Consider the following 26,719-nt stretch of genomic DNA (forward strand, 5'->3'; position numbering starts at 1 on the left):
TGTGACTCATGACATGACAGAGTCTCCCAAATGGTTTTGTGTGCTATCTTTAAAAGGTCAGTACTGCGCTCACACTTATAGGATTTTGTAGAGAAGAATCTTACTCACCCACCACAATTTGTTCAAGTTTTTGGGCCGCATCTTAATTGAGTTCAATTCACATCGTGATCACAATACTTCATGTTTCTTAGTTCATGTAATAGTGTAAAATACCTTCAAGAGTAAATATTTTTAACACATTTTTTGTGCACCATCTTGAAGTGGTCAGTAATGTATTCTCCTTTCCCGGGATGATGCAAGGCAAGTTATTACTAGGGCAACATGTTTTACATTTTTGGCCACCATATTAGTAGTGTTTAATTCACATTGCACTCACATTACTGTAGATTGTGTGCAGGTGGAAAGCTCAGTGAGGACTATATATATTTGTCTTAGAATTTTAAGTAATCACCTTTCTGTATCTAGAGATGGTCACTTAAGTTTTATTAACCAATGTGGTGTAGCTAAAATATTTCTCTCACTGTTTTGAAGACCAACTCTGAGCGGTCGCATATAGAAATTAGTGCGATCTCTTTTCTGTGTTTATAGACTTCTGTCCGAGAGTGTATTGTTTTGTTGGGGGCCATCCAGAACTCAAAGTATACTACCACAAACCAAACCTATGGTTTATTGGTTATAGTAAAGAATGGTTATGGTAATACTTTACAGGGACCCGGGGAATTCTTTATTTAAATCTGCGCTGCAGGCAGTCGGTGAGAGAGAAATATCATTTATAAATTAAATATAATGAATTAACTAAGTTAAAAATGTGGCAGTGCAGTGGCACTAATGCAAAAGAAAAAACGTCAATGGTCATCTGTGTGTCCCATGGATTTTTACAGCCTGGTGTCTGTGGTGTGCAGCGGGCGCACAAATGAAAACACGGCCCTCTCGGGGTCTAGTGCACCTAAAGCTTTCTTCCTTGGACAGTCACAATAGGCCTGGGGACTGCGGTAATGGTTAAATAGAAGGCCCTGTCCGGCCCGCCCTTCCAGCCTCCTAGGCTAGTCCTGACCCGGGCGTGCATGTGCTTGCAGTTGCACATGGCCGGTCTGCATGATTCATTGCTCAAGCCAGGGAGCAGGCCTTTCCTTGAACTCGTCACTTGCAGGTGGTTCCCTTCACAGTTCACTTCATACCTATACTATTAGGTGAACTGCTTTGGCTGAAATATGCCTGCTTTGCTGGCCGTTCTTCATCCTGCTGCCTTATTGTCCACCCTGCGGTACAAAATGGGGTGGTGATGGACGGAGCATCTGAATCAATCAAACACTCACACCCAGTCAAAAGATCTGGGTTTAATCCATCACCGTTCTTTAGCCCACTCTGCCACCCCAGTTCAGACATGGCTATATGCAAATCAGTCTGACCCTGTGCCTCATGGGAACAGTCCAGCCCAAACTGCCAAGCCATGTCTTCCCTGGACCGGAAACAAGCTTCCGAGGACAGGTTTCTGGCATTCCAGCCGTCTTCAGCCCGGCTTGCTTGAATCCAGTGGCAAAGTGAGCAAGGGACTCACGTCTGAGCATACCCTGCCACACTGTATCGCTTTGTTTGCCCTAAGTTGGCAGGGTATGCTCAGACGTGAGTCCCTTGCTTACTTGGCCACTGGATTCAAGATAGCCTGGCTGATGAGGATTATGAATCCGAAACCAGTCCCAGGATGCTTGTTTCCGGTCCAGGGAAGACATGGCTTGGCAGTTCGAGCTGGACTGTTCCCATGAGGCACAGGGTCAGACTGATTTGCATATGGCCATGTCTGAACTGGGGTGGCTGAGTGAGCTAAAGAATGGTGATGGATTAAACCCAGATCAGTTGACTGGGGGTGAGTGTTTGATTTGCTCAAACGCTCCGTCCATCATCCCCTTTTGTATCGCTTTGTTCGCCCTAAGTTGGCAGGGTATGCTCAGACGTGAGTCCCTTGCTCACTTGGCCACTGGATTCAAGATAGCCTGGCTGATAAGGATTATGAATCCGAAACTGGTCCCAGGATGCTTGTTTCCGGTCCAGGGAAGACATGGCTTGGCAGTTCGGGCTGGACTGTTCCCATGAGGCACAGGGTCAGACTGATTTGCATATGGCCATGTCTGAACTGGGGTGGCTGAGTGAGCTAAAGAATGGTGATGGATTAAACCCAGATCAGTTGACTGGGGGTGAGTGTTTGATTTACTCAAACGCTCCGTCCATCATCCCCTTTTGTATCGCTTTATTGTCCATACTGGCTGCTTTTATGTCCCTGTGCTTTTGGCTGTGGATTTAGGTTTCTGCTGCCTTGTGATTTGTTATTTTGGTCATTCCCTTGGTTGGGGCCCTGCTTCTCTGGGTACACTGGCTGTACCATTTCTCTTTTGGGTTGCTGGTCTGTTGGAGGTAAAATCGGCGTTATGGGGTTACCAGTTAGAAAATAGAGCATTCATGCTGCACCTTTCAAGTGCCCACAAAGAGAAGAGAGGAACCATAGACTGTGGGATTGTCAGACATTTCAGGTGCATTGCAGAATCGTGTGCTTTGGACTTGGAGCCACCTCTGCAGTTTTGTCACCTTCATTGCACAGTTTGTCCTATCTAGCCCTCCTCTAGAGATGCCCGTTAGAAGGAGAGACAGTAAGAAATATAGCGAAGAAACTTTAGGGAGTGGTAGTAGGGTACAAGCGAGGTGAGTTAGACAGAGAGCTAAAGTAGAAAGAGATTAGTAAGAGAGCACTCGAGGCAGAGAGAAGTAGAGAAAGCAGTGGCAGGTATAATGTGAGCAGTTACAGTACGAGAACTATAAATGGGTGCAAGCTAGAGAAATCAGGGTGAGGAAAAGAAAGAGGTAAAATGTGAAGTGAGGCGTAGAATGATAAGTCAGGTGTAGAGAGGTAGAAAGAAAGGTAGAATTAGAGTGCTGAAAGGCAGAAAGAGGAGATGTTGAGAGAAAAGAGGTGAAGCAAAAAGACAGAGGTGAGGTAGTGAAAGAGATCTGAAAGTGAAACAAAGCTAGAGAGTGGTTATAGTAAGGAGGTAGAGTGTAAGAGGTGAGATATAAAAGTTCATAAAGAGAAGGAGCAGTAGAGAGATGGTTGTAGGTGAGGAAGGGAGAGTGGATTGATACTGGGAAAGGGGCATAGAAAGATGAGAGAGGGACAGAAAAAAGAGGTAGAGAAGGAGAGGTGTAGTAAGAAAGAAGTAAGACAGTGAGAGAGGTGAAGGGAAGAGTGGTAATTTTTAGGACAACACTCTAAAAATTGTTCCAGCGCCACTGGCCTGGGTGCCCTCGTTTGACATTTTCATGCTTTCTGGCCTGTGTGCCTTTGTGTGATGTTTACATGCTTTCTGGCCACGGTGCCTTTGTGTGACATTTCCATGCTTCCTGGTCTGAGACTAAGTACTCATGTGTGACATTTCCATGCTTTCTGACCTGAGGACATTTCCACGGTTAATGGCCTGGGGGCTAATATGTAGCATTTCCACGGTTTATGGCATGGGTGCTTATGTGTGCAATTTCCATGCTTTTTGGCATGCTTGTGGCAGGTCATCATTTACGATTTACTATGCTTTGAAAGTTAATACAGCTAAATATGTAATGGAAAATGTGTTGTGCACCATTTTGGTCTTTCTTATTTCAGAATTTTCTTGAGGGGAGAACTCCCCCAACCCCCCAAACACCCCTAGAAGTCGTTAGCACAGGGAAGGGGAACCTCCTATCAAAACCTCACTATGCGGCTGTAAGTCATTACCAAGCAACTCCCCAGTACCTTGACTACCCTTCACCTCGGCCGGGGACATTTAGTATCCTAATGCCACTCGTAGCTAGGGCCACTGGATTTATGCAGCAGAGGTGGGCCACATTATGTGGAGGGTTGACTAAATTATGCAGAAAGAAAAGGGTAGATTTAATGTGACATTGTAATTTGTACTGTTGCATACTATTCTGGCAGTTGCTGATTGTGCAAACCCAATGCAGAACGGTTACAACCTTCTCTCCTGTAACAGTAACATTTTAAGTTTAATGTTAAAATAAAAATAAAAAAGACAGTAACATATTTTCTATGTAATTCTTAGTTCTTAACTTCTTACAATCTTTTACCTCCGACCTTGTTGAATAAAAATTTTCTTCTAAGGCCTTTGTAAATATAGGAACTAAATTTACAAACGTTACTAAGGATTCTGTATGGTCCCGTCATTTGCCATCTGTGTCCACTGGCGGACTCGGAGCGGAGGAGGTCCATGTGGTAAGTCGTGAGGGGGTGACACCATGAGTTACCCGCACCGGGTGACACCAACCCTAGTGACGCCACTGGACTCGGCCACTCCTATCTTATCAGAAAAATAAAAATACTCCGTATTACTGTGGGGACCTTAGCTAGCCGCACGGCTCGAGCCGCGGTTTGACGCCGTCCCACTACTCTTTTCAGAGGGTAGACGCCGTCCGTCCACCCTCTGCAGAGCTGCAGCTTCCAGGGGTGCAGGGTCCTTTGCCACCTTTCATGGCATTCGCAGAAACATGCTGAACTTGTTCCGGGGTCCTTTTCTGGCACTGGGGCACTTTCAGCAGCGCCTGCTCCTTGTCTGCATCTGTTCCCAGCAGCCATGTGCAGCCGAGAGGGGGCGTTGTTAATACCATTGTGGGCCCAAAGCAAAGGCTGGAGCTAAGGGGCCATCAGGCCGCACTCTGTCAGAGTGTACTGGCTGGGAGCTAGGGGCAGCCTCACGCCTCCATGCGATGGAGGGTAAAGAAAGGCTCACACCTTGTTATCACTTCGAAGGTACCTGAGAGAGTCATACTTTTGACTTTGTCCAGACCCTGTATATAAGAGGTCTGCACGCCCTGCAGGAATGTCAGATGTGTTGACCCGTCAAAGTATTTACACAAATAACAATAAAAATATCACTGTTTTGCATTTTTAGGTCTCGCCTGTCGATGCGCATGCGCATCGAGCAAGCGAGAGTATTGGGACTTATCCACTCTTTATCCACACTGCAAGGAATCACACTGCAAGGAATCGTGGCGATTCCTTGCAGTGCCCGTGACTTTTAAGCTCAATGCGCATGCGCATTGAGCTTAAAAGCGCGTGCACGTCCGTCTTTGTTTACCCGCTCCGCCCCCTCCCCTTCCCGCCGTCTCGCATTTCCCCTGCCGCATCAAAGGCTTTCACGGCCAGTTGCTACCATCAGGTTTTAAAGGTTTTTCATTCACAGTATTTGTGTACTTTCTCACAGCCTAGCCCATTACTGTTTCTTCATTTATTTCTGTATCCTATTTCTATTTATTTACTCATTCACATCATTTATTTTTGTTCCCACTTGATTGCACGCTGTTAGTATTTTCCTTCTCTTCTCGTTCGTATATTTTCTCTTCCAGACCCGTCAGTCCTGTTTCTATGATCATGACTTTTTCTTTTTTACTGGGCGCCTTTGCGCATACTCGGCGTCTTCCGATTGAGATTTTCCTTATCCTCGTTAGCCCGGTGCTGTAATTGCCACGCTCCCCCTTAGCCCGGTGCTGGATCGCCCTTCTCTTATTTACTTCGCTGTTGTATTCACCACTCTTCGTCAGCTCAGTGCCGGGTTTTCGTTCGCCTACTTAGCACGGTGCTAGTTCGCCCATGTTTCTCCGTCGGGCGCTGGATCGCCCCTTTTCTCTCTGTGCTGGATCTCCTCGCTTCGGTTTCGCTCGCCCTCCCTTCCCCCTTCCTGTGGCTGCTTTGTCTGCTCTCCAGCTCTGCGGGCTCGCTGCTGCCCCGGGCGTGGACTGGCTCCAGTCCCCGCAGAGAGCGGCTCTTCCCCCGCCCCTCCATCCCGCTCTCTCTGCTCTGCCTCCCCCTCTCTTCCAATCAGCCAGCGGGCTCCAGCCTGCGCCGACCCCACAGCAGAGCAGCGGAGCCAGGCGGACGGAGAGGGAGGGCTGTGCTGTTGCCCGCCACAGAGCAGGGGGCACTGCTGTCTGTGCCTGCTCCTCGCGATCTGGAGAGGAGACAAGCACGAAGGGTTTACTGTTCGGATCGGGCAGCCAAAGACGGCGAAATCTTTTGGGGTTCATCATCGCTACCTACCACACGCCTGGTGGCTTACTGCAGTCCAGTCTCCAGCTTGGGACGACATTGGCTGCCGTCATCGAAAAGCATTCTAAAGGCTGCCTACTCCTATTTTCTGTAGTCCGAGCCAACAGGCACACCTAAACTTTCTGGTGGTTGTCCTGGAATAGAGCGCCAGGCACAAGGGGGAGCTACCAGTGCTGCCTGCCTTAGACGGAGAAGGAGGGCTTCACACATTATTGCAGAACTCTGTGCCTGCCCACACCAATGACAAGCGAATCCCTCAGATGTCTTGCATAACATCAAGTATGGGCTGTTTGTTACTTGTCACTGTTGTCTGTCGTTGGCAGCGAGCTCCTACCAGCAGGAGTCATGACCACTGGTGCCAGGACATCCCGTGCCACAGAACACCCGTAATTAACGCCCTGTTTCCAATGCTTGCTTCTGGCCTCTCACAGACATTACTATTTCTACCCCCGCTATTTAACAGGCTCCCACACATGAGTTGCCCGACCGTGCTAATCCTGACTGCATGAATAAAATCCAGCACAGGCAAACGCACCCGTTCTCCTACTGTAACTTCAATATACTCGCAGGCTCGCCACCTCACCCAAACGTGCTCCCCCAAACAACGCGGCCTGCCACGCAAGGACATCAAACATGGTTGCTGGTGGTCCCTACAGCTGCTTGAACCAGGTCCCGAGCTACAAATACCTCTCCCTAAATAATCTTGACTTCCCCTGCCATCCCGCAGGCAGACTAAACTCTGTCCTGCCGAGCTGGCATTCTCTGCTTTCCCCACAGCTCACCCTCACTCACTCACCCTCAACCCCTCACTCACCCTCACTCTCACTCAGCCTCAACTACTCCCCCTCACCCTCACTCACCCAAAACCCCTCACTCACCCTCAACACCTCACTCACCCTCAACACCTCACTCACCCTCACTCACCCTCACTCACCCTCACTCACCCTCAACCCCTCAACCCCTCAACCCCTCACCCTCACTCACCCTCACTCACCCTCACTCACCCTCACTCACCCTCACTCACCCTCACTCACCCTCACTCACCCTCACTCACCCTCACTCACCCTCACTCACCCTCACTCACCCTCAACCCCTCACCCTCACTCACCCTCACTCACACTCACCCTCACCCTCACACAGTGCTCACAGCCACCAGTCAGCCTCCGTCCTCGGTGCCTCCACACCATTGTTGCTGCGTAGCAGGATCGGTACAGCGCTGCCACCTCACCTCTCAATGCTGTAGGTCAGGGCGCAAGGTGCGTGTCCCAGCGGCCACTCCAGCATTCAGCACCTCCTCGCCTCACCGCCTCGGTCTGCCTCTCACCTTCGCCGGCATCAGGCCTCCGCCCGCATCCCATAACTGCCATCTTGGGAGCGTAGTGCACCACAGGAAGGTTAAGGCGATCTCGCCCTCCAGACTTCTCCCCCAGGACTGCAGCCTCCGCAGTTTTCCGCTGTGAGTCTGCACGCCGAATCGCCTCCCAGCCGCTCACAAACAGAGTGCACATCTCCCGTTGCCGCAGCCGGTGGAAGTCTCCCCCTCAGTGCGCTGCCGTCATTTTAGATGCGCAGCGCCCAGCGCTCAATCGGGTGATTTTGCTGCACTTACACCCTTGTAACAGCACCAATGCGCCCCAGCAGCAGTCCAGCTCATGCACCAGGATTTCCGCAACCAGTTTTGCAGTAAGGGGCCACCTTAGAATCGCCAACCCCTCACCCTCACTCACTCACCCTCAACCCCTCACCCTCAACCCCTCACCCTCAAACCCTCACCCTCACTCACCCCCCCTCACCCTCACTCACTCACCCTCAACCCCTCACTCTCACTCACTCACCCTCACTCACCCTCAACCCCTCCCCCTCGACCCCTCCCCCTCAACCCCTCACCCTCACTCACCCTCACTCACCCTCAACCCCTCACTCACCCTCAACCCCTCACCCTCAACCCCTCACTCACCCTCACTCTCACTCATCCTCACTCACCCTCAACCCCTCACCCTCACTCACCCTCACCCTCACTCACCCTCAACCCCTCACCCTCACTCACTCACCCTCAACTCCTCACCCTCAACCCCTCACTCACCCTCACTCTCACTCAGCCTCAACTACTCCCCCTCACCCTCACTCACCCAAAACCCCTCACTCACCCTCACCCTCACTCACCCTCACTCACCCTCACTCACCCTCACTCACCCTCACTCACCCTCACTCACCCTCACTCACCCTCACTCACCCTCACTCACCCTCACTCACCCTCACTCACCCTCACTCACCCTCACTCACCCTCACTCACCCTCACTCACCCTCACTCACCCTCACTCACCCTCACTCACCCTCACTCACCCTCACTCACCCTCACTCACCCTCACTCACCCTCACCCCCTCACCCTCACTCACCCTCACCCTCACTCACCCTCACCCTCACTCACCCTCACCCTCACACAGTGCAATAGTTCTCAGACCATTTCAGTTAGAGCTTTTAGAAATGTTTATGGCTTTTTTTATTTGTAATACTTTAGCATTGGCTACAGGAAACAAAAATGCTAAACATTTACAAAAAAAACCCATAAACAATTCTAAAAGCACTAACTCTAATGGTGCGAGACCTATTGCATTTCCAATGCTTGTTTTTATAGCGCTGCTTACCCCGATCCAGGGCGTCTGATCGATTTACATGACACATGCACATTATACATTGACATTAAATCGTATGTTTGTAAATCAATCTACAGGATGTGTTACATGAGACAGGGTTACAAGGTGTAGGAGTCACATGTCCTTCTTGGATCACTGTGCTATATTAGAAGGAACAGTTTATGAACTGCAAGAAACAAAAGCATCCCTGTGTTAAAACAAAGCAGTAACCCAAAGGCACTTACCCATTTACATAAAATAAGTCTGTCATCTGCATGTTACAGGATGTGCTTGCAGGACACATAGGAATCATCGATTCTACTTTGATTCAAAACTAGGACTAGGCAAAACCAATCTCTCCAACAAATGCCTTAACCTCCAGAGTTATCTTACCATTTACTATTATTCCCTAATATGTAGCTGACACACCAAGATCCCTGTAGCAGACAGGTGCCTTAACCCCATAATATGTTTTAAAATACGGACATTGCAACCAAACTGCAGAACAGATTTACTGCTACATTTCTCCTTGTTGCCAATTTCTTTGTGGCAGGGTTTTAAAAATAAATAAATGCATACATTGAGGCCCATATTTTGTGTCCGGATTCTGTTAATATGTTAGCACAATCCCAATGCAAAATCTAATTTGTTAAATATTGTAATGCATTCAAATGTACTCTTAATAGACCTGCTAAACATAGGTGAGGTCTTAAGATCTGATGTCACTTCCTGTGAGGTCATGGGTTGTGATGCATTTTTCAGTGATGCCACAAGTAATGTCACTTGCTGTGCTGTCACATGTGGTGATCAAAGCAAAACCAAAGGGGATGATGGACGGAGTGTTGAACATTGCAAGCACTTGCCCCAGTCAACTGATCTGGGTTTAATCCATCATCATTCTTTAGCTCACTCAGCCACCACAGTTCAGACATGGCCATATGCAAATCAGTCTGACCCTGTGCCTCATGGGAACAGTCCAGCCCGAACTGCCAAGCCAGACATGGGTCCCTTGCTCACTTTGCCACTGGATTCAAGCTAGCCTGGCTGATTACCCAGAAACCGTTCCCAGGATGCTTGTTTCCTGTCCAGGGAAGCCATGGCTTAGCAGTTTGGGCTGGACTGTTCCCATGAGGCACAGGGTCAAGGCTGATTTGCATATGGCCATGTCTGAAGTAGGGTGGCGGACTGAATTAAAGAATGATGATGGATTAAACCCAGATCAGTTGAATGGGGGTGAGTGCTTGCAATGTTCAACACTCCGTCCTTCATCCCCTTTGGTTTTGCTTTTGTAACATATGGTGATGTCACTTCCTGTGATGATACGCGCAGTGATGTCACATCCGTTCTGCCTCACTTGGTGAGTCCCCCCACTTCTTTTGTTAGGACTTGAACCCTGGATAGCAAGGACATTTTAAGGATTTCAGTGGCCCTTGGACGAAGGTGTTTTGGGGCCCTAGTTCGGAGCAGCTTTGGATTCATGATTTGGTGGCCTCTTTGGCCAGGTCACTGACAGTTCACAGACACACCAGTCCATATTCTTAATGTATTTACATGTAATATTCAAGGATAGTGACTTGTTTTCTATATTCGCATATACAGCTGCAGTTCACTAATATTATTGCAAATAATCTTTGTAACCCCCACCCATTTCTTATTTCTGAGGTCATCTTTTCAACTAAAAGAAACATTTTTTATGGATGTTGAGCAAAAGGTCTGCAATGGACCCCCACACATCACCCACATTAAAATCAAATTAAAAGAAACCAGTGATTAAACCAATCTGTTAAAAAATTATTCAAGGTCCTCGGGACAAGATTCTCTGCAGAATAGAACTTGCTGTACCTCCCCCCCCCCCCCTCCTGTGAAACACTGGGTCCCGGGCCAGGGTCCATTTTGCCCATGCCTTAAAACTTCTCAGGCCATTAGAGTTCTATAGAATAAGACGCAACATACAAAAGACACAAACCACACTTTAAAATCCGAAGTCTAAACACTGTTTCACTCGAGAGCTAACAAATGAGGCAGAGAGTGTACTGGGCATGACTCCTTGAAAGTGGCAGTGGCCATGCCTGGCTTTTTACAGCTCCTTGGTGTTTGGGCATCGGGGAGCAGCTGTGCGGGTGCATCACTGTGGCGCAAGTGGCGTCTCCAGGCAGTTTCCCCATTAACCAGCGGAAGTATGAATGCTGTGCTTTTTTACCTTTATTTATAATGTTAAATATCATGAAAAAAGTCTCAATATGGAAAGTGATGCTGGCTAGAGCCAGGGTTTGGAAGCTATGGTGTTACCAGTGGACATGGTAACATTTGACAGGTCTGTCCACCTTTACTATGTCTTGTCTTCCAAAGTTCACACATGTTGCTTTTTTAGCTAACCCCACTTTCCCTGCATAGGTTTATGTCTTATTCTTATGCCCTTCTGAAGAGATTTGTTGTCTTAGATGGTTTGCGTTTTTCTCTCACCCCAAAAGCTTTCCTGGATTTCCATGTGCCTCCACCCACCCCACCCCCAGCTGATGCTGCCTTAGGCGACCACCTGGCTGCCCTATGGTTTGAAAATATATAAGGCGGAAAAATAGAACTGCAGGTCCCAGACTACAGTGTTGATTGTCCAAACATGCATAATACCCGCACTCGTGGCAGTAGAGGTCTGTTTTGGGATTTGCAAAGGCATTAACTCCGTTGGTGCTTACGAAGCAGCAATGACATGTGTCCCAATGGGCTTTTTGAGGGCCTTTCTCTCAGCTTTAGAGGTGGAACCTCCATGAAAATTATTTATTTTTGATTCATTAATATTCTTACAGTATACACAGAATTCACAAAACTCATGCTAACCTCATACAGTAAGATCAACGTAAACTGCTGTGGTGTAGAGTGGAATGATGCTGAGTGACGTAAAGTGCAGTTGTAGGGGTGGGCCTCAGCAAGGCCTACCAGTGCTAGGGGTTTGCCCTTCTCAGCACAAGTCCTCAGACCAATAGGATAGAAGTTGGCACAGAAACTGGAATAGAAAACAAAGTATTTATTAACCTCATGAGGTGGAACTACATTCACACAATACCCTTCGGTAGTGTATGAAGTAGCACACTGAACAGAAGGAGCATGGTCCTTTTATACCCACACAGGGGCTCAAAAGAAGGCGGTACAATTACAAGAAGAAGCTTTTATGTACATATAAGATCATACAGAAAATGCACAGTCAACAGGAGGAGGAGCTAACAGTTGCTAATTCTGGTGAACACATTCTGACAGTTCCAGACGGGTGTCACTACACTATGCAGGACTGATCCTCCGCCCCCCCCTCCCCCTTGACACATCGGCACTCCGTTCCACTAACCCTGGGCGGTAGCTCAACCAGTCCTTTTTGACAACAAAGGCTCTTTCCGTGGTCTCAGTTGGTACCGCGATGCTCCAGAAATCGTGTGGTCCGGGAAGACTTCCTCAGATTCGTCAAGTGGGATCGCTTGGTTTTTCTCTGTGTCCAGAATCTCTCGATGGTCGGTCAGCACAGCAGGTTCCACCAAGGTAGGCGACCCACGCTTGCAGTGTGTGCTATGGATCCAATTCTTTCTGTTCGTCACTCAAACTGCTGTCCTCGTAGCCTGGAGCACTTGCTCTGGTCCTCGCCACCTCAGCTCCAAGCTATTCAACCTCTCATATTCTGACCATAACCTGGTCTCCAGGTCAGAGATCGTGAGCCTCACTTGTAGATCTGTCAGGAAGAGCTTCTCGGACCTGTTGATGAATAGAGATCAAACTGTTGGTTAACTGTTCCAAATATTCATTCAGAATTTGGGGGAGTGGAACATAAATAATGGGGTAGTGGAGGTTGGAAAACAGTCATCTAATTAGAACACGAGCAGCAGGCGGACACTAGGGGAGAATCAACAGATGACAGATTCGGATGGCAGACTGACGTGATGCTTAGGTGATGTTTAGGTGTGAAGTGCATTAATGTTTGGTGGTACGTGGTATAGAGTGCATTTATGTGGAGGGTATTTATATTGTATTAAGTAGAGTGCAATTATTTGGCGTGTAATTATGTGGCACTGAGTGGTATTATATGGAGTGTATTTATGTTGCATTGAGTAGAGTGTAATTATGTGGCTTGTAATTATGTGGTACTGAGTCGGATGTGGGGTGTATTTATGTTGCATTGAGTAGTGTAATTATGTGGCATGTAACTGTCACACTGAGTGGTATTATGTGGAGTGTATTTATGTTGCATTGAGTAGAGTGTAATTGTGACATGTGATAATGTGGTACTGAGTGTAATTATGTGGCGTGTAATTATGTGGAACTGATTGGTCCGTAGTATGCAAACAAAATAATAATCTCATTATGGTGGGGGATATTCAGTTGGTAAATTCCAGAGCCTTTGTGCCTGCACCACTGAATAGAAATTAGGATCCTGTAAATACGGTATCGTAGAACACTGTTTCTTTAAAAAAGAAACTTAAATTTGGTGACAACATTAAAGAGCCAGTACCAACTGTAACACACAGAGCCATACACACACACACACACACAGAGCCACACACACACAGAGCCACACACCCACCCACAGCCACATAAACACACACAGGAGAGCAAGCACAGCCAGGGGCCAGGGGAGCAAGCACAGCCAGGGGGCAGGAGAACAAGCACAGCCAGGGGGCAGGAGAACAAGCACAGCCAGGGGGCAGTTGAGAAAGCACAGGCAGGGGGCAGGGGATCAAGCACAGCCAGGGGGCAGGGGAGCAATACACACCCAGAGCCACATACACACCAAGAGCCACACACACACACCGAGAGCCACACACACACACCGAAAGCCACACACACCGAGAGCCACACACACACACCGAGACCCACACACACCTCTCTGCCCAGTAACGCCCTAGGGAACAGAGGCACGAAAAACCGGATAACAAGCAGGGTAGAGAGGCAAAAAAAACGGATCACAAGCAAGCACAACCAACGAGGGGGGGCAGGACAGCAAGCACAAGCAACAAGCGGGCAGGGGAGCAACACAAAAACCGGATCACAAGCAGGGCGCAGAGGCACAAGCAGGGCGCAGAGGCACAAGCAGGATCACAAACAATCGCAACCAACGAGGGAAGAGGCAAGAAAAACGGCACAATCAGCGGGCAGGAGGCAAGAAAAACGGCACAATCAGGGGGCAGGAGGCACGAAAAACGTCACAATCAGGGGGCAGAAGGCAAGAAAAGGGGAAGAAGGCAAGAAAAACGGCAGAAACAGGGGGCAGAAGGCAGGTCCGCAAGCATAACCAAGGAGGGGGGTCAGGCCAGCACGCACAACCAACGAGGGGGGGCAGGGGCAGGAGAGCAACACAAAAACCCGGATCACAAGCAGGTCACAGAGGCACAAAAACATGGATCCCAATCAGGTCACAGAGGCACAAGCAGGTCATCACAAGCAGGGCACAGAGGCAGAAGCAGGGCGCAGAGGCAGAAGCAGGGCGCAGAGGCAGAAGCAGGGCGCAGAGGCAGAAGCAGGGCGCAGAGGCAGAAGCAAGGCGCAGAGGCAGAAGCAAGGCGCAGAGGCAGAAGCAAGGCGCAGAGGCAGAAGCAGGGCGCAGAGGCACAAGCAGGGCGCAGAGGCACAAGCAGGGCGCAGAGGCACAAGCAGGGCGCAGAGGCACAAGCAGGGGGCAGAAGGCACGAAAAACGGCACAAGCAGGGCGCAGAAGGCACGAAAAACGGCACAAGCAGGGCGCAGAAGGCACGAAAAACAGCACAATCAGGGGGCAGAAGGCAAGAAAAACGGCACAATCAGGGGGCAGGAGGCACGAAAAAATGCACAATTAGGGGGCAGAAGGCAGGACAGCAAGCATAATCAAGGAGGGGGGGGTCAGGACAGCACGCAGAACCAACGAGGGGGGGCAGGGGCAGGAGAGCAACACAAAAACCCGGATCACAAGCAGGTCACAGAGGCACAAAAACCGGATCACAAGCAGGGCGCAGAGGCACCGGCAGGGCGCAGAGGCACCGGCAGGGCGCAGAGGCACCGGCAGGGCGCAGAGGCACAAGCACCGCGCAGAAGGCATGAAAAACTGCACAATCGGGGGGCAGAAGGCAAGAAAAAATGGCACAATCGGGGGGCAGAAGGCAATACAGCAAGCATTACCAAGGAGGGGGGGTGGTCAGGACAGCATGCACAACCAACGAGTGGGGGCAGGAGAGCAACACAAAAACCCGGACCACAAGCAGGTCACAGAGGCACAAAAACCGGATCACAAGCAGGGCGCAGAGGCACAAGCAGGACGCAGAGGCACAAGCAGGGCACAGAAGGCACGAAAAACGGCACAATCAGGGGGCAGAAGGCAAGAAAAAAACGGCACAATCAGGGGGCAGAAGGCAAGAAAAAACGGCACAATCAGGGGGCAGAAGGCAAGAAAAGGGGCAGAAGGCAAGAAAAACACGAGGGGGCCGGTACATCAGAAATGTAAGGTTGGTCCTTCGTGCTTGAACTGCTCCTCGTAGGTCCACTCGTGATGCTCCTGCTCCCCCGGGGGGAGTGTGAGTGTCCGGGCATGGGTGTGCGAGGGGTGCTCAGGCCCCCTGGGGAGAGTCCGGAGGCTGGGCCCTGGGGGGCAGCAGGTAACGGGGCGGCCTGGGCTCCTCTTTCTCACTGTTGTAGTCCTTCTCTTGCTCTGGGTGCCAGGGAGGCCTGCCGGGCGGTGGCGTTGGCTGCACGATGAGGCCGAGCTTGCGGGGAGGCCCCGTGGCCTGGTAGTGGCGCAGCGCCAGGGCCTGCTGCTGCTGGAGCCGGGCCTCGAGTAGGCAGTGAAGCTCCCGCCGCTCCCACCGCGCCGCCTGCTGCTGCTGCAGCGTCTCCATCACCGCCTCCAGCTTCAGGCCGCCTCCCAGCACGTTCACCCCCACGGCGGGGCCAGGGGCCAACACCAGCAGCGGGCCGCCGGCCGGGCCGCGGGACGAGAAGGAGCCTAGGGAACACACTGCTGTCCTGGCTGCGGGCGCTGAGCTGTGGCGACATGGTGAGCGCCTTCGATGAACGCCGAAAATACTATTTCAGCCGTGACAATGAAACGGAAGTGATTGCTGCCTTGTAGTGCTTTCTGGGTATACGAGTTTGCATAAGATTATTATTAACAAGGAGGGACAGGAAGCAGGCGCCGGGCGCCGCTGGCAGACATGGTGCCTCTCTAGGGCAAAGGTGCCAAGCGCAGGTAGAGAAAAAGATTTAAGAAAGACTAGGAGTGGGAGGCGGGGGGGGAGAAGAAAAAGTAGATGAGGAAAGATGCAGAGGAAAGAGTCGAGAAAAATAAAGTGGCTGCCACAAAGCTCCAAAATTTTCAGAATCGGGGACGTGTTTTCTGCTGAGTGACGGATGACGTCACAGATGGAAAGAACGCAAAAAACACGCCCCCGAATCCGAAAAAGATGGGGCTTAAAGGGAGTGACGCCCCTGTCCCCCAATGACTGGCCAGCATTTACGAGGCCAGCCAATGGAGAACAGGGGCGGGTTCAAGCCCCCTAACATAAAATCTTCGGACCGAACTGCGCAAGCGCAGCCTACGGTCCTCGACCTAAAAAAATAATCGTGTAAATGTGTTCGGGAAGTCAGTAGCTGCACACACAGAAGTTAAAATGAAAAAAAAATAATGCCATTAGGGTTGGGAAAATGCAGCAAGGGAAGTCCGTAACTGTTCTCCCTGCAACAATAAGTACAAATTACGGCATTTAAAATGGGGTCGAGGAAGTACACAAAAAATGTAGACCAGTGTCTGGGATTTGTGAAGAAAGTGTTAAGTGTAACAGCATGTGGTAACTAGTGCGGGGGGGGTGGGGTAGGCCCGAAGCAGGAGCTGTGAGCGGAGAGCAGGACATCCCTTTCCATAACAAGCGCGGCTGCGAAAGTGAAAGTGACCACGCTATGTTAAATTAGTAACCTGATCCACGACCAGCTGCCAGCCTGCGCGCCGCTGCGCGCTCCTGAGACCCAAAGGCCATGGGAGTGAACTTTTAGAGAATGCCGTACCATAACATTGATCCCAAATATAAACCTCTTTTATCACGGTCATACTGTAAACATAAAGCTAATAACATATTATGGTTACATTCCCAAATACATGCAATATAAATAGGGCTTCTGGTTTTATGGTATTTATTTTTTTGCCATTTCCATCTGTATTTATCCATATTTATTTTGGGTTTATGGAAACATTTTGCAGAAATTAGTATAGTTCCACATTTACTTAACCAATAAATATGCGCTCATGTTTGAATGTCTTCCTGGTTTCAGTGATGTGAACACCCGCAGAAATAAAATCGGGTCACTTATATGAAAATATGCACATTTCAGTATCAACCTTTTGCATATCTCCTGCTGTTATAAGGCTCTTTCTGTTTTTATCCCCCTTTTTTAACAATCCACACATCTATTGGCCTGGCTGTCATGGCTGTCATGGCAGACAGTTTTAGAATTACTCAAAAAGCAACACAATTTCCGTTTGTATCCACATTTAAAAATAAATACAGACAAGAGAATTAATGTTTTCTGTCTGTATTTATCTGTAAAAATCTGTAAAAACGGAAAACGGGGAGCCTTAAATATAAAATATAAACATTATGCAACATTGTGCTAATATACTATAAAGTACCTTGCTCGGTCGGTTACTCCTTTTAAACATATACTTAAAATACCAAATGCAAGTCTAAATAATTTCATAAGTATTCTGGAGATGTCTAAACAATTTCTAAATGACTATCACGGCAAACGGAGGCGGAATTGTCCTTTTAAAAAGAAGCTGGATTCTCAATGTAACTTAAGTACCAGCTCCTGGCCCTTGCAAGCTGTAAATGCACGAAAAAGGGGTATTTCTTCCTGTGGGTGAGGCCGCTGGAAGAGTACAGATTCCATGTGAATACACCGAGGCACCAAACATTCCTGCATTAAACGCCCACGCTTGGTGAACATCCAACAGGCGTTTCCGTGAGGCCTTAACAGCTCTGTCAGCATTCTTTTGGGTTGTGTTTTTTTAACCCAAGGGCTCTGCCTTTCGAGTTTGGGTTCTGTAAATCACGTGCCCAGAAGCAGGACGCTAGAAGAAGGCGCTTGCAACAGCACCAGCGAATCTATCGTCATTTAGGGGTTTTCCAGCTTGTGTGAAAACGAGCTGGCAGAAGTTCAATTTCTTCTGCCAGAGTCCGAATGGAAAGTTCCATCCTCTTCAGAAAGATAGCGCCGTGTCTCCACGGACACTTGGCAGCGCCCTGTGTCAGATGGGTGTGCTATGTACACTTTTCAGAGCTGCGAAATAACACGGCAAATCCAGTTGCACCCTTTTTGCTGCTTTGTGTTGTATTTCAACTTTTTATATAGCGCTTACTACAACTCTGTGGGGCCCTGAAGCGCTGCCCTACATGGATAGCACACTACACCAAGTAGGGTGTGTGGTTGGAAGGGTATTGTTCTTGTTTTGATCCTATGTGGGGAGTGTTTCCATGCCTTGTGCCATGTCAGTCCACCAAGGTGCGGTTGTGGTGTTATGGGACGCCGCGCGTACCTAATAAGATAGGAAGTAAGATGGGATCAATGAGGCCAGCATCCGTCTGTGATTGTTGCTGTCCCTTTGAGATCGGAGTTCGTTTAATAATCCGGATTGTGACTGTTTTTATAGAACCTTTGGGAAAGGCTGTCCTGAAATGCTCTGAAGATGGCGAAGCAATTGATTTAGTGGGGTAGATACACCGGAAAGGCAACTGTCGAAGACCATATGGTATTGAAAGTGAAATAGTTAGTCTTCTGTGTAATTACAAAAATCTTTTTTATCTGTCATGTATTTTTATAAGCTTTTATATTTTTAGTAATACCTTGATGACCTTATGAATTGATAGGTCCGGTCTTCCATAGGCGTTTTTATTTAATTGAATTTTAAGACCAGCGTGTAATGGACTATTGTAACAACTGCACTATTGCACATCTATTGTATATGCACTTTTTCGGAAATCAATGTTTTGGTGCAAAACAAATAGCACTGTGCTGCTCACAAACTGCACAGCCACTTCACATAGTAGCAAGATAATAGGATCGCTTTTAGATTTTTATGGCCATCTTGTGGGACTCATTCAAACTCCTTGTGAATTCCTACAAAACAGATGTATATTGGTTCGCTGTAGCGAGCAACGGACAAGTGTATTTTTAAATTCCTATGTATGCACTGTATTTTATTTGTTCTCTTACTTTATTTCGGCCTATGAGGCCATACAAGTATTTTGATTGGACTGTTTCTACAGAAGCATAGTTTTTGTGACTGATTCCAGAGCCCCACTGAACAGCATCATCGAATGGAACCCACCTGGAGTAATAAGCCAAGTCTGAGATGAAATCATTTTTTCTGTGTTAGTGCTCAGTTCCCTGGATTTAAGCCAGGAGTGATATGAAATATGACCCACAACTCATTACTCGACCTCCTCTCTACCTTGGTTAACACGGAGCACTGTTTGGGACTTATTTACAAGGAATTAACGCAGTGCGGTGGTGCAAGCCATTTGGCTGTGCAGCGCGGTGTTCATTCCAAAGCAATGCGATCCGTCATATCTAGAACGATATGACAGATCCCTCTGCTCTCCCCTGCGCTGGTGCGCAATAAGCTGCCATGCACCAATGCAAGCACCCTTGGACCATGGTGCAAGGGTGCTTGCGTCACAGGGTTGATTGTTTTTGTGCAGGAAGGGGTCCCTTCCTGCAGCAAAACAATCACAAGAGGTGATTTCCTCTTCCTGCGAGTACTGCAAAATGCAGCATGCATAGAATGAGGAAAAACCAAGGAGAAATGAAAACATTTCTACTCGTTGCGCCTCCCCTGGGGAGGCCTAACATTCTGATGCATTTCCAGGTTTACGATTTTTCGTAAATTTGGAAATGCGGCAGAAGCCATGGGTGTTGCGTGGAAACACCCACAGCAAAACCCATGGTGCACCCCTTTCACACAAAGTGTTGCGTGTAAAGGGGCCATATTTACAAAGACACGAAATGCCACGCAGGGCTGCTTTACCTGTTCTTGTAAATATGGGGCTGCAGATTGCGGCACTTTTGCGTCACAAAAAGTGATGCACCAGCGGCGCAAGGGGTTTTGTAAATCAGCCCTGTGGTGTCCAAAACTTTACTGGTAGGCAAAATATGCACCATTTAACTTTTACTTTACTGAGCTGCACCTCTCTTTAGGGCTGCGCTGCCTCGACTCTGTACACGCGACATGTGCACATAGTACTTCGATGCTGTATACAATAGTAGAAGTTTATTGTGTGATGTGAATACAGGTATTGTGAATGATGTCATCAGTGATCTTGCTAATTGTAGGGCTTGTTTACTTTCAGAAGGTGGTGGGATATGTAACCCTCATGGCACCTGTTTAAAGGGCGCACAAGGATGTCGACATGGTCATAAATAGGCCATGAGAGTTATGTAGGTCAAAATCAATCAACCAGGGGTCTCAAGGCGTTGAGGAGGTGGGGGCGGGGGCGGGGGCGGCTGATCCGTCTGGGTGTGGAGGTTCAGTCAAAGAGCCAGGTCTTGAGGTCCTTCCTGAACTGAGTCAACGACGCAAATTGCCCGAGGTGGAGGGGAAGGGTGTTCCAGGTCATGGCAGCCAGGTAGGGGAAGGATCTTCCTCCGGTTCTGGTCTTGTGGATCCGTGAAACGGAGGCCAGGGGAAGTTCGGCGGAGCGAAGTTGTCAAAAAGCAAAACATTTGTTGGAAAGAGGTGGGATGAATGGAAAATGGAGAAAAAGTAGTTACACAGGGTTTGTCGAGGCACGTTTGTTATAGGTGTTCTAGGCAAATGACGAAACCATGTGTGTTTCTGAGGATCCAAGCATGGGTCACCACAAATGTACACGCATGACATGGATCACACGTATCATGGTGCTAAAGACTGATAAGGGAGCAAAAGTTTGTTGCTGGATGTTGAATTGACTGCAGTAGGGACCAGTTCTAGAGTCCATAGAAATCTGTTTTGAAAGATTGGAGCGTAGCTAGAAGAGATGCGTCCACGTCCTTTTTCATGCTTTACTGCTCTTACGTCTGATCTGGGAGGTTTTGGATGATGTGATGCCCTCACATGAAGAGCTTCTCTTCTTGTTAGCTGGCCATGAAGAAGTATCCGCTACTTCGGGCCTGCTGTGATGTGGGGCATTTCCTTGCCCGTGATCCACCGGAGAGTTGGACTGTGGTTTCTAGACCTGAGGCTACATGGCCTTCTCCTACTGGTGAAGTTTTTTTATTATGGTAGTTGTCCTCCTGAGTGGAAAGACCGCCACATCCCAAAACTCACTCTACTTTTCTCTGTAAATTCACCTCCACCAGATGTCGTGCATGCAGAGCAGACGCAGCTGCAGGTCTACGGTCGCCAGGGATCCGACGTCCTGCTCCCAGGGGTAGAGACCGAGCTCCAAGGAGATGGTGTGCTGGAGTGGCATGTCAAGAAGCCTGGAGATCAGGAATCTCAGTGGATCCTGACCTATCACTATGGAAGCGATGAGCCACAAACATTAAAGAAGTACCAACACCGGATCCTTTTTTCCCTTACCAATGCCTCGTTGAGGCTACTCAACCTGAGCCCCCAGGATGACGGCCTGTACATTCTGCAACTGATGTTTGTGGATAACAACCATGTCCAGTTGAAAGTCATTGGTAAGAATGAAAATGTGCTGGCATGAAGTGTTTTGCTGTGGGTGTTGGCTTTATTTATGATGATGATTGGCGGGGGCTTGGGCAGCAATTGGCAAAGGTCTACACTTGCGCTACACGATCTCTCTCGAGTTTATAGATGGGGAGAATGATTTGCCGACTTTTCACTTCGTTACACCCACCTTGTCCCTCTCGATGCCAGTGTTTCCCCTGCAGTGAATGCTTTTTTCACATTTTTTATTTTTAATTATTTTTGGGGGAGGGTAACTCCCCCTCATTTCCGCTACGTTCCCCGCCCACTGACATTTCACCACCTCTAGCTTCAGCGCCTTTAAAATGTCACTCCGCTTTTAAAACGTTGTTAAAGTCAGCATGCCGGTGAGATCCTGACCCCTAAAACACAGATTCCACTTACAACAAAACCATAAACCAGGACTCTCTTCAAAACCACAAATCTTAAGGCTCATGTCAAAACCACAAACCTGAAGGCTCTTGTCAAAACAAAGAACCTGATTCACAAACGGCCTCCGCAGTGGCAGCGGTGGTCCCACACTCGTGGTCGGACCTCCATACAGCAGTTTTGCATTGCGGGGGTCCCCCCACAAGTGTGGGACCCCAGACGTGGCTGGGAGGCCCCCTCCGTGACTGTGGAGCCAGTTTGTGGATCAGGTCCAATGTGTTCTTCACCTTTCCCCAGTAAACATGAAACTAGTTCTCACCCTTGAATTATCTAGTGTGGCTTTTCGGGGCGGGTATTGGATGATGGGGGCGACACGGTTGCTTGTTCCTACATAAACGTCTCACCAAGGAAGGAACTGCTGGTTGGATACAGCTTCCTTGAGGCAAGAAAGGCGTGAATGTTTTTACCTTTTGACGAGGGTGCGGGTTGGACCAAGTCTTTAATGGTCATTATTCGAGGGGCTCTGTTCTAAATAAGGTGACCATGTGTGCTACTAAAGTTTCCCAAGGGTGAAGAGGTAGATTGCGCTGCCCTGGGTGTTGGGTCTTTTGTGTTACAAGGTTGAGGCTCGCAGGGTCGGATTGGGATCACGATTTGGCCCGGGCACTGACGAAAAAAGTAGCCCACATTCAAGGGGCGTGGCCCACAATTAAGGGGCGTGGCCCACATTCAAGGGACGTGCCCTGTCATGAAACACCATTTGGTTACACACGTCAATGTCCTTGAATATTACATGTAAATACATTAGGAATTTGGACCAGTATGGTAGTGCTCTGTCCAGTGACCAGCTGAAAGAGGGCATCAAAGATCAGAAATTGGATTATAAATTCAAATCTGTTCCGGACAGGGGCCCAAAAATATGTTTGGCCCAGGGCCCCCAAAATCCTTAAGATGTTTGGCACAGAAATGAATTAAAGTGAGAAGATACTGTTCTTGCACAGGAGACACGGGGGAAAGGCGACAATGGCGCCATGCTGAGCAACTAAAAAACCAGCAAGGCCCCTTTCTGTCACAAAATTATTCGAGCCCTTCAGCGAAGGAGCACTTAATAAGCAGCGAAGCCCCTGCTATTAATAACCTACTCGGACCTCCCCAGACCTTCAGCTCAGGAGCACATGAACAGCAGTGAGGCCCCTGCAATTAGTAAATTAATCAGCCCTCCAGGCCTCAGGGCAATGTCCTGGCAGGGGAGCACAAAACACAGCTGCTGGGTCATCCATGGTAGCCAGGGGGAGGCTGAGGTGAAGATGGTGCAAGCTGCAAAGATCACCTGGCCCCCACAGCGAGACCCATTCTTCCTCGCCCACTTTTCCCTCAGCCGTTTTTCTCTGGACCCCATCCCGCCATCTTGTCCATTCCCTCGTCTTGTACCCTTCTCCCTCGTTTCCCCCTTGACGATCCTCAAATGTTTCTTCCCTTTTCTGCTTTGCCTTTTCTCCATACCCTTGTATCCCTCCCTCCCTCCCTTGGTGCTGTGACTGCATCCCCCCTCCAACCCCACTTAATGTAACTCTGCCTGAGAAAATCTACTATGTTTGTATATATATGTATATAGAGAACTCTAATCACTAGTATATGAAGGCGACCTTTGTACTCTCTACCATTCCTATGTGACTCTTAGAGTATATCCATTTATTTCTCTTCCTTGAGTGACTTTACATCTTGTACATTTGCAATTTTTTTCTGCTTGTATCTTTTTATGTAACGCATGTAATCCTAAGTCCTTATGTTTCGCAACTGATTCTTATGTAGAGCGCTCTGACACCTTCTGGTAAAGTTCGCGCTATATAAAATCGCATTAAATAAAAAAATAAAATAATAACACTGTTTATGTGCTGTGTGGGCCCCAGGGGGGCCGAGGTGAAAATGGCTCAAAGGCCTGAGCAACACCTGGCCCCCAGGGAGGCCGATTTGTGCAAACAATCACCCCCTCCCCAGCCACCCTCAGCCTGATTGCTTTGCTGGGCAGGGGGTGAAGGAGAGGCCACAGCGGAGAATCACTGCACAGCATTAATTTCTCTGTCTCTATCTCTGTGCCCTCTGTGGGCCTTTTTTTTTCTCCCTTTTCCTAGTCCACAGAGATCACGGAGACAGAGACAGAGAAATTAATGCAGCTTCACTGTGCGGCTGGGAAAGGGGAGAAAAAAAACCGGCCCACAGAGATACCAGCCCTTCGGCCCATGCCCGAATGCCCGCATTGCCAATCCGCCCTTGGGCTCTAGTGATGTGAAGTTGAGAAGGGAAAATAAGAGGACAGTTATCAAGTGTCATTGTGTCTCCTGCAGATACGTCATCAGTGGGGCCAAAGTGGCTTCTCCTAAAAGGTATTGGTGCAACTTAATGACCCTAAACCAGTTTCCCATCTGAGGTCCTCTTGATAAGGCTCGAGAGAAGGAAATAGGCCTCATCACAGAAGGGTTGTTGTGGCTTTTGATTCATTGCAAAGACTGCTTAAATATTCATAGGAACTAAAACTCTTCCTTAAAGAACCAGGAATACGAACTTTTTTTAAATGGGCTGGACAAAGGTATTCTTTTTGTGAAGACATTTGTTATACAAACTATAAGTTGCGAAGTTGTAAGTGTGTTGCACCTGCATGTGGTTCACAGCTGTGTATTGCCCCAGGGTTTGTGGCTCAATGCACCTGGACGCCATCCCATGTTACGTAGCCTAAACATATTTGCGTCTAGTTACCTCCACACTTTTTTTTTTACGTCCTGGAACAGAGCCACTGAAAGTAAAATTTCTTAGCAATGTGAGTTGTGTACAGTCACAGCATCTCTTTCACACACTGCTACTAGGAGAACTCAAGACAGCAGTGACTCTTTCAGCCTGGCCTAACCTGTTTGCCAACACCACCTTCCATGCTGGAATTTTCAAGCCCATCCTCTTCATGGAATAAACAGAAATGAAAGTCCCAGAATGTACATGTTTCGGTTCACGGCTGTGAGTGTGGATGATGAAGGCTTCTTCAGGTTCATGATGGTTTTCTTCTCTCTGGATCCCTAGAACCCATATCTGAGATAAAGATTATGAAAATCCTATCCAGTGGTGACTCTGGTGTCAGGCTAATGTGTGAAGCTTCAGGTGACGTCTGGAACCTTGCATGGAGGAACAACGGGCGAGAGTTGATGCAGAACATCACCCACGGGGGGAACACCTCAGAACTGGTCATCAGGGAGGTGGGAACTGGCACCTACATCTGTGTCGCCTGGAACCCAATCAGTGAACTAGAAACCTCCTACCAGATTCCTGAGGAAAGTGCTGGTGAGTTTCTAGCCTCAAAGAAATTTGAAATGTTTTATTTAGTATTTTCCAATCCATAGGCTCGGTTTTGTGCAAATCATTTGGGTGACACAATTTTAACCTCCAGTGTTTTCAGCATTTTTCCGTGGGGAACTTTTAAAGTTGTTACTAATCAAAAAAGTGTGAAGTGCAAAGTGTATTTTAGATTTGCCTAGACATTTTTGCTCAGATCTGGTGTTTACTTGAACCCAACACAGGCATCACAAGTAGTTTGATTTGCCCCATTCTGGCTTTATGGGGTGGTATTACTAGATGTAATGCAAATAATTGATCATTAGATACATCCCCCGTGAGGTCCCTCTGGCACTTGCACTCTTTGAGGCTTCACCGTTCAGTGCTGATAGAGAATGACCTCAAAAGATCCCATATTCCATTTTTCAGCTACTATTTTGTTTCCTAAAAATTGATAATAAAATCAGTCACTTGTGTGCCCTAGAACCATGAAGGATGCAACAGGCTGGTAACTTACCATCATCTCCTATGGTACCTACGCCTGGTTCGTCAGCTGGTTCTGCGAGAACTTTCATTAGTTGCAGTAAAGATGGTCCTGTATATAAATCCTTTATATTCGACTGCATGCCAGCCATGCTGTTGTGCTCTAGAGGAGGACTTAACATGTATGAGCATTAGGACTCCACTTATATGTGGCGATGTTTACTGTCTCCACCACTGTGTTGTCCAGTTCCATTTTGAAGATCCTAAATCTGTAAACTCATTTTGAGGTACACATTTTGGGATCCAGTCGATCTTGGTTTCCAAGCACACAAGAAAAACTGGAAGGATTTTGAGATCTTGTTATTGGGAGTATGGGGGACCTGGTTGATTCTTTGTGAAGGAAACACATGTAAGTGGACAGTAAAGTAAAGGCGAATTGTGGCAGGTGGGGGCCTACTTGCATGGTCCTCAGAAGACATGTTAACTCAATATATCATCCATGATGAATTAGGCACCTGTGCTCTTCGCGGCGTGGTGGTACATAAGGGGGTGGTGATGGACGGAGCATCTGAATCAATCAAACACTCACACCCAATCAAAAGATCTGGGTTTGATCCATCACCGTTCTTTTAGCCCACTCTGCCACCCCAGTTCAGACATGGCTATATGCAAATCAGTCTGACCCTGTGCCTCATGGGAACAGTCCAGCCCGAACTGCCAAGCCATGTCTTCCCTGGACCGGAAACAAGCTCCGAGGACCGGTTTCTGGCATTCCAGCCGTCTTCAGCCCGGCTTGCTTGAATCCAGTGGCAAAGTGAGCAAGGGACTCACGTCTGAGCATACCCTGCCACACTTATGGCGGCCAAAAGCGGTACAAAAGGGGCGTGGTGGCGTACCGCCAAATATAATCCTACTCTGCTTGACTTCACTGTCCCATGGGGGTCCAAGGTGACATGTACGCCGAGCGATAATGGCCGGGAGGTGAATGATTCTGCCACTGCTTTTTAACCTGACGCTAATCGATTACTGAAAATCAAAGCTTTAGGCCTTCATTTCCCATCCTGTAGGGCCCCTCTGCTTTCTGATACTCTACCCCCTAGAAGACCCTGCTGTTTAGTCACCAGGATGCTGTTGTTGACATGTCG

The 26,719-nt window shown here is 48.4% G+C and overlaps 1 protein-coding gene across 1 annotated transcript in view; it reads left to right on the forward strand.

Annotated features, from left to right (window-relative positions):
• LOC147663081 (uncharacterized) overlaps nt 1–26,719 on the forward strand; it is a 54,104-nt gene that overhangs the window by 1,945 nt on the left and 25,440 nt on the right. The window contains exons 2-3 of the mRNA XM_086950693.1: nt 21,050–21,376; nt 24,843–25,100. Coding sequence (XP_086806819.1) covers nt 21,050–21,376; nt 24,843–25,100 — 585 coding nt within the window. The remainder of the gene's footprint in view (nt 1–21,049; nt 21,377–24,842; nt 25,101–26,719) is intronic.

Source organism: Lissotriton vulgaris, unplaced genomic scaffold (genome assembly GCF_964263255.1).
Source record: "Lissotriton vulgaris unplaced genomic scaffold, aLisVul1.2 SCAFFOLD_2616, whole genome shotgun sequence".
NCBI lineage: Eukaryota > Metazoa > Chordata > Amphibia > Caudata > Salamandridae > Lissotriton > Lissotriton vulgaris.